The sequence below is a fragment of the Nestor notabilis genome, unplaced genomic scaffold, assembly GCF_000696875.1.
Source record: "Nestor notabilis isolate BGI_N333 unplaced genomic scaffold, ASM69687v1 scaffold10383, whole genome shotgun sequence".
Classification (NCBI taxonomy): domain Eukaryota; kingdom Metazoa; phylum Chordata; class Aves; order Psittaciformes; family Psittacidae; genus Nestor; species Nestor notabilis.
This window is the reverse complement of record NW_009922372.1, coordinates 46227-55214: the sequence shown is the minus strand read 5'-3', so window position 1 is coordinate 55214 and position 8988 is coordinate 46227. Positions and strand designations below refer to the sequence as shown.

The following is an 8988-nucleotide window of genomic DNA, read 5'->3' as shown; positions in this document are numbered from 1 at the left end:
TATCCAGGTGAGGGCCAGAATTTCCATGCTTGTTGACATAAACACACACTGAAAAAGAACAAGACGTATTTACTGCCAAGGAACCAAGACAGGTTTCCAAGTTAAAACTGCAAACCATCTTTCTAGTTTTAATCTTGAGGAAAAGACGTACTGGACAACTCAAGAAGCTGAGCACGCATACATACTTTCAGAGCATGCAAAAAGTGCTCTCTCTGTCTTCTACCAAGGTTCTCTTGCCAGAGTCCTAAAACACTTCTTTCTGCTCTTTAAAGCCCTTTTCTACCTCACTAATGTAACAAAGATGTCATAAACTGTGCTTATCTTTTGTTCTGACTAATCCCTGTTCATATACTAGTTCAAATAAAGTAAGAATTACTGGCAGGTACTCTAAACTACCAAGATGAGATTCTAAAAACATGGCCTTACCAAGTTACTGCCCCATTTTTTCTCCTATTTGGGAAGCTGCAAACCTACGGTATACATCTACCACTGATGCTCATCCTGAAGCACCCATATAATACTAACATGTGCATGTTTTATTGTCCTGTGTGCATGTATAATAGCTACTGAAAGTCCATACCTTAAGAAGCGCTGAAGCACCCATGATTTCACACTGCAACGTGGCCTTCGTCAATAAACACTTTTCTAGAAACACTGTAAGGTGGTTCAAACCTTAGCATAAACCAATCAAACAGCACTTCTAAAATTAGTTTTATAGAGACTATGCAAAACTGTCTTTCAAAAGAGATTTCAAGGCAAAAAAAGGGACTGCAAGGGGAAAAAGCTGTGACTGAAAAGAGACTACCATATATTTCTAAACTGTAGTATTACTAGGGCTTAGTTAAAAACCTGCATTTTTTTAAATGAAATATTACTGTGTTTTAATGATCTTATGTCTTCATTGTGTATCTGCTCACTCTCTGTCATCTGCACATGGGAGGAAACCTATTTGTACAAATAATCAAAGATACAAATCAGCAAAAATAGTTTCCATGCATCTTCTGTCTGGGCTCCACAACATCTGCCTCCTGTAAGGTTTATTTTCCCAGGAAATGCATACATATTTTCCCCTCATCCATGACTGAAGTCAGGAGTGAGAAAAGCCTGTAAAAACAGCTTTTAAATGTAAAAAAGCACTCCAAACAAAATTATCATAATTTATGGAGTTTTTAGAAAGTTAGGAGATTTCAGTTAACAACACACAAATTGTTTCACTACAAGGTTACAAGTTCCTCAATGAGTTAGTTCATTTGCTAGATTACTTCTCTTTTGCCAACCCTTTTCAAGACACATTTCATTATCTTTCAAAAACAAGCAAACAGAAAAGAGCAAAGAGGAATGTATTTCTTCTGATTGCCCTTACTTGGTTTAAACAGTCTTGATTTTTTCTTTTAATGTAAGGATATACAGAGATAAAAATCTCCTTTTTGTTATATTACATTACAGCCTGCATGATATCAGAATATCATATGGGGTTTTAGCTACACCTATTTCCATTTCATACGTTAAGGAGTGGGACAGACATGAAAGAACTGTAGTTTCCTTCTTCAGGCAAGAACAAATTGCCAGGTCTAGCAGACCTATCGCAAGTCCCTGTGCTCCAGCACTTCTTGCTGTAACGCAGGCATCAAAATACTAGTTCTGCAAAGTAATACCGGCACCTACAAATACCTTGAAAAATAAGGTAGCTAGATAATGATTTAAAGTAAGAACTTGGCAGCACATTTTCGATTAAATGACACTACTTGCTTGAAATGGAAGCCATTTAACACTAAAAATATTGTAATGTTTTTCCCTTTGTCTTTTACCTGTGGATATAACTGCTGCAGTTGCACCAGACAAACTAACTCCATCAAGTATCTGTGTAGTGCCACTGTCCCTCTCAGGAGAAGAATGAGGAGAAGGAGATGCAGGAGTCAGTTGTTCTGGCAAGATCTTTTTCTGAGGGAAAAAAAACCAAAAACAAACAAACAAACAAAAAACAAACAAACAAACAAAAAACCAAAATCAAAATGTTTAATGCATTTTAAGAAGTCTGCAAAACCTTTCTTCTATCAGTTACCATCTTACTGAATGTATGTGGTTCATTATTACAAAAATACTACACACAGCAGATAAAGTCCAGGAAAGGAAGACCAGAAACTGTCAGTTTGCATTTACAGCTACTTAAGTAAGGCAGCAGAAGACAAATTACTTAAAAAGGAACCCAATTCTGAAAAGTGGGAAAAGAATAAGCTTTATATACTAATTCATGACTCTTCTAAATCTTACAAAGCACCGAAGAGGTTTTTTGGATTATTTTCCTGTCCATACCCTTCCAATCATCTGGGTTTAGCACAACTCGAAGCAGTTGGTTGGACTGCGTGTATATTCCCATGTAAAACTTGAGAGACGTTTAGCTGTAAATTTTACAGTGCACCTAGATTTTCCCTTGGTTTGTTTCAAAGGGGCTGAAATTCTCAAGTAATCACTTTCAGGAACTGGGGTTTTAAGCAAGATATCAAATAAACTAGTAGTTACAATCAAGTCGAGTTGAAAAACCCTTTTCGTTTCCCAAACTAAACTTATTTGCAACTTAACATATAACAACAAGAGTTTACAGCACAGAGATTTAGAAATTGGTCAGTGCATTATTTTCCACCTAAGGAGAGGAGAATTTTATTGTAACATGGTTTCGACTGGGGTTTAGAAGAGACATGCACAAGGAAGGCATTTCTAATGTGTTTTAATGCGCTATGAAGATATATGGAAATAAAAGAAATAACGAATTAGAAAAAAGTTCATCACTTCACCCTTCGCCATTTATTCCTGCATGAGAACACATTACGTTCTCATTCTCTTATCTACCAAAAAAATCAAAACAAAACAAAACAGAAAAACAACAACAAAAAAACAACAACCAAAGAAAAAACAAAAAAAAACCAAAAAAAAAAACAAAAAAAGAGGAATCTAAGAGATTATCCAAGGTTTTGACGCTGCTTAAGACTGCCAAGACTTTGCTACTCGTGTGGTAAGGGTTTACTGGTAAAACTGATCTACAGTGGAGTGAAAATTCAGTCAAGTCACTAAGGAAGGCTAAACTATCTTCCATTTAACAGTAGTCATCCTTTACATTTTTAGAAGCAGCATATTTTCCAAATAATATGTTAGAAGTCATGTAGAAAGCAAACAAAATATACACCTTCCTAAAAGCAGCAGTGCCTAACTTCTTCACAACACCTAAAAAAACACCTAAAAAGAATAAATTAACTTTCTTCTGGAATCCAGGGAATTTTAAAGAAAATTTCTGTGCCTCTTCTTACAGTTCACAGAAGACAGGTTTGGCCAGACAATCTACTTGACAATATGGCACTGGGCAGAATCGCCATGACTGCCAAGGCTTGGCATTGCGTTGTGAATGAGATGAGGTGGCTCAGGTCAGACAATGAAATAAACAGTGATGTACTACTCATCGGGAATTGCTTATGTATCTTAACATCAGGTGAAGAAAGGTTTCTCTCCATCCTTAATACTGATAACAAAAATGCACTTGGGAAGACTGAGCTTTTGATCTGAAGTTAGGCATTCCTGAAAGCCCTTTGGAGCAGAGGGACTTTTAGCTGGGGGGCAGTTGTCCGTCACCATGCTGCAAAATATGGATGGTTGAGTTGAGGGGAAGAGGAAGAAATGTAGGCATAAAAATAAAATACAAACACTGAACTGTAAGACAGAAGAACTAGCTGCCCTCCACACTAACACATGAGGGTGGTGAGGTTAGACAGCCATTTCATACCTCCTCCTTCAGAGGAGCACACATTTTGGAAATACAGCACATTATACTTGCTCAGCTGAGGTTCTCATTTTGCAATCCCAAACGGACAAGCAGCAAACTGCGACCCCAAAGCCATGTTATTTGACAAGGCAGGCCACGTTCCCAGCAGGGCTCAGCACATTCGCTTGGTCAGGGTGTTGCTGGCTGGCCCCAGCTCCGTTTGCCTGCAGAGAGCACTGCTCACAGCCTGGCACCACATGGCTAACTTCACAGGTTTCCCCTTCATGCTTAGAAACTCTCTTCTTATGGGATCGAATTTAGGCCTACGATCCACACTCAGACCAAAGCACTTCCTCAAGAAATCCTGGAAGGAACTCTCTGTGTTGTTATGCAAACTGCACTTTTAAAAATAGTGAAAGAGATATAAAGAGATTTCTTCTTCATTATGACAGCATAAAAACATACAGTGCAAATGGGGAGACAAATGGAAAACAAAACCTGACATGCAACTCATACTGACGGAGAAGCTTAGAAAACTTTAAGTAAAGGAGAAAGATGACACAACAGCTCAACATTCCTAGCTGTAGAACAAAAATTAATACCTGCACAATGATAAACATTGCAGTGCAACAAGTGTAAAAGGACAAAAGAAGTCAACAACTCTAGAGAGTATCAAGCACAGACCAATCTCCCTAAACACACAGTTTTTTAACTACCACATAGCCAGCTCACACTTGAAGCACAATTACTTAGCCTGAAATCTGGAGGGGTTTTTTTTGATCAGTCGGGGGGGAGGAAAAACACTTTCAAATCTCTACGCACATACCACTTCCACAGTATTTATCATAGAATCACAGAATGGTTTGGGTTGGAAGGGACCTTAAAGCTCGTCCAGTTCCAAACCCCCTGCCACAGGCAGTGACCCCTTCCACTAGAACAGGTTGCTCAAAGCCCCATCCAACCTGGCATTCAACACTGCCAGGGATGGGGCAGCCACAGCTTCTCTGGGCAACAGGCTGTATGGCATTCCATCTGATACCCTTGTTGTGCAGAACTCCCACAAAGCTCCATTTCCTCTCTTGTGCAAACACGGGTAACAGTCCAAAGAGTTTGCATGTATGTATAACATCTCAGCAATTTAACCATGTACCAAAGCAGTAACAACCTTCCATGGATTCTCATCAGGAGCTAATTTTTAAAGCTTTTAATGCTTTAAAAAAGTTAACGGACTAAAATTCCCAGGTTAGATACATCAAACTTAGATTCTGCAGAACCTAACTCTTAGTTGCTTGGTCCCACAGAGGATATCATGTGTGCATAGAAGTACCTCAGATTCACTGCCTAGAGAATGTCAAGCAGTAACCCCCATTCCTTAGGCAAAGCCTCTCAAGTACCTCACACAGACCAGGTGCCAAACGCAGTGCTCCAAGCAGACACTTTCAGATACCCAGCATTAGAGCCCAGAAGCCTCTTCTAAGGGTGAGATACCTCCAACTATTCTTTCAAAGGGTACATAAAGCCTCTCAATTTCTTTCAAGAGACACAGAGGACAAAACACTTTCATGAAAGTGTGCATCCTGCCATATCCTTAAAATACAGATGTCCTGTGTTCAATGTTCTCCTTTAAAGCACCCCTGATTTCTGGAGAACACCCCATCCTCCAGCTGAGTCTGGATGGCAGCAACTTTCTCCTCTTTAATTGGTGTCTCTGTGCACTTTGATATACCAAGCAAGAGAGCTGGAGACCATTTGCATCAGCAGCCTACCAATGTGGATGCCTGACTGGAAGAGGCAGGCAGCAGAGGAGACAGCGCTTGGCTTTCAATTTCCGGTCCCCAGAACCATTTCCTACCTTGTGGTCATCATTTCAAGAAAGTGCCTGCTCCCAGTTTTCTGCTACAGCCTTCTGGGTATGCCCTAATAATGCCCTATTAAGAGAGTGCCACTACTCTACCCCTTCCCACACATCATTAGCAATAGATCCCATAGCCCACAGTGATCCAGGTTGGAGGAGAAAAACCTCCAAAATACAGCTTTTTGAAATTTGAGACAGGGAGAAAAAAAAACAACAACAACAAAAAAAAATCCAAAACAAACCCAGAAAACACAATGCTCCCCACACCCCCATTGGTGCTAATGCAAAGGAGGGAGAACCATAGGGACAGACACAAATCATCTAGTGAATGACACTGCAGGATTGCTACTCCTCTTTGACAGCCTGCAGCAAGTGAGCAAGCCTCAGAAAAAAAGATTGTACTTCCACAGCAGTTCAAATTGCCCTAAATCTGCCCTGCTGTGATCCTATCCTTCCTTGCAGCAGCTATAGCTTTTGTGCTTTTTTGGGGTGGAGCAGGCAAAGAAGATAAGAGGTACAGATGCTGTGTCAGTTGTCTACCAGTTTAGCTCCCTCAAGTAGCTCGCTCTGGGATTATATACCCACCAGTGTTGGTGTCACATGGGATTGGGAAGGGGTGCTTACAGCAGTGCTCATTTGTGCCTGATAAAACAGCTCCAGAGGAGCTGAAGCTGGAGGCAGCTGCCAACACTCTAGATACGACTCAGCAAGCTTGGCAGGAGAAAGGCAGAAAGGCGTCTCGTCCTTCAGACCAGGGCAGAATTAGGCCCACACCTGGAGAAATGGATTGCCTGGAAAGAAGCTTCTTGCTTCATGCTAGTAACTCCGCAATTAAGAGATTCAGTTGGCAAATTCAGCTGTATGCTTAAGATGCCCAAGTTCTGCAACAAAGCCCTCACTATTCTTAATCCTTTGTTTCCAAACATGAAACAAACAAAAAAAAAAAAAAAAGAAAAAAAAGAAAAACTATTGAAACTATATATATGATTCAGTAACAAAATATCCCAGACTAAAAAGCCTGAAGGCTCCCCTGGCTCTTGTAATTTTACTGGAAATGGCTGTTCCAGAATATTATTTTTAAACACCAGCAACTCACCCATAAATAAATCAGTAATCTTGCTCTGGAATAAAATAATCCATAGACGTTTATACTGACATATTCCAGAATAGCTAGTCTAGACTTTTTCTTGTAATCAGTTGCTGAAAACAGTAAAGCCCTGAAGGCTGAAGAGAAGACAGAAAATTAAATTATAACAAAAAAAAATATCTCACTACAAAATTTTTCAGTAAAAAGTAAAGTAGTAGATAAGGACTAACCTTTTTTCCAGGTTTTAAACTTTTTTTCCTTGTTTTAAGATTTTCAGTATGAGAGATGCTTTTTGTCAGGGGAATATTTTTAGGAGACCTGCCCTTCTTGGGAACTGCAGACTGTCCAGGGGGTTTGCCCCGACCTGGTTTCCTGCCCCGTTGCGCTGGTACCGGAGCAGATTTCTGTGGAGACTGCATTGAACGCCGGGTCACTTTGGAAGGGGAAGATTGGATTTTTGCACTGCTCTTTGTAATGGAAACTGAGGAAAAACAAAAACAAAAGGGAGGGGGGGGAAAACCTCAAAATGAATGATGGAAAGAAACTTTTCTAACAAAGGCTTTAAAAAAAATAAATAAAAAAAAATGTAGTGCACAATTTACAAAGTAAAATAAATATACTTGGATATTTTGAGTTTAAGTGATTGGCATGAAACTACAGAACTTCACTAAAGCCAAAAAGAGAACTCTTTATACCCATTCTTTTAGAGGGACTTTCCTAAGATAAAAACATTGAAACAAATAAAAAATAATTAATCTACTCACCTTATAAATGCTTCCTATAATTTAATTATGATATTTATAAAGTGCCATTCATCAAGAGGCCTTCAAAATACTTCAGAAATTATAGAGCTCATAACATATCCATTCTCTAAGAGCAGTTTCCACAATTACGAGACATGCCAACTACTTCTAGGGAGCTAAAAAAACAGCAAAGAAAATCATCCCACTTATGAGGAGAAACTGATGATAGGCAATGTATCATGAATGAGCATTTGTCTGAGATGCCTGCTTAGAAAGTTAAATTCACATATCTATACACAGATTTTTCTACCTGGAGCTATTCAGACTTAAAATTTTATTTGGAAGAAGGACTTCCAAAAATCAAACACAAAGTATCACTTTAATTCAGTTTTAACACTGAACTAGCTTTCTGTTGAATCTCCTATCCCAATACAAAATTGATCCAATATGTATATGATGTGACTGTATTATAATCTGGTACAAAGCTGCAAGACGTAATCAGAATTCATTGGACAGAACTTCCTAGTTAGGAATCTTTTTCCACACAACACACTATTCTCTGAAGTAATAATGATGATTTTGTTTTACCAGTTCCCTTCACAATGGACAGATTAAAACACCAGAAGGATGTCAAACAGAACCCACAGCTAAAGACATATCGACAATGCAGAGATGTACCACACCATGCTACAGCAGCACCTGCGGCCAACTAAACCAAATTACTAAGTCCAAAAATACAACAAATACTCTGTTTTGTTGGCCTGCTTGCTGGCAGATAGATAAACTGAGGAAAAGGTAAGCTGAAAACGAAAACGGGAGATGTTGTGACAGCAAACCATCCTTGTTGTGAGAGGTCTAGGAAAGGATCACACAAAAGATTTGAGATAATTTGAAACCTTTAGACTATAATCGGATGGCTTTCCAGTATTACACTGCCTCCAATACAACCTTTTGTATCTCCCTGATGATGAAATTCCTGTGATTCACCCTAACCCTAGATACTAGAACTTAATGTGACACAACTTGGAAGTATTGCAAGTAAGGGTTCAAGCGGGCTTGAACCAGTCACCAGTGCCTGATCCAAAGCACCACTGCAGACTGAAAGTGAAGCACAGGGGGCTGCCAATAATTAATTTCCTGGATTTTTGTGAATTTGGAGTATTTCTTCTCCTAAAATATTAGTATGTTGAGGCTTTCCGGTAAGCAAATAAAACACAAAATAAAACTCAAAGATACATTTGAAATGAGATCTTGAGAAAAGAACATACTTAAAGATTGAGTAACAGTTTAAACGTCTAGCTCTATGAGTGTTACTCACCTTAACAGCCCAGCAGCCGTTTTTACAACTGTTACTTTAACTTTGAATTTTTATTCAGGAGTTCACTGTTATTTAAGTATTTGCAATAGAAAATGTCACAGTAAGATGAAATACACGCTGCAAACAGACTTCTTATAAAATACAAGTACTGCTGACACACATTTTTAAAGCTGTAGGAGCATTTGCATACATGGCTGTTTGTTTGATCCTGTTACTAATCTAATGTTTCTAATG

The 8988-nt window shown here is 38.9% G+C and overlaps 1 protein-coding gene across 1 annotated transcript in view; it reads right to left on the bottom strand.

Moving 5' to 3' along the window:
* Window positions 1-8988, bottom strand: part of SCML2 (sex comb on midleg-like 2 (Drosophila)) — a 56445-nt gene that overhangs the window by 13818 nt on the left and 33639 nt on the right. Inside the window, 3 exon segments of the mRNA XM_010011581.1 lie at window positions 2-48; window positions 1809-1941; window positions 6924-7174. Coding sequence (XP_010009883.1) covers window positions 2-48; window positions 1809-1941; window positions 6924-7174 — 431 coding nt within the window.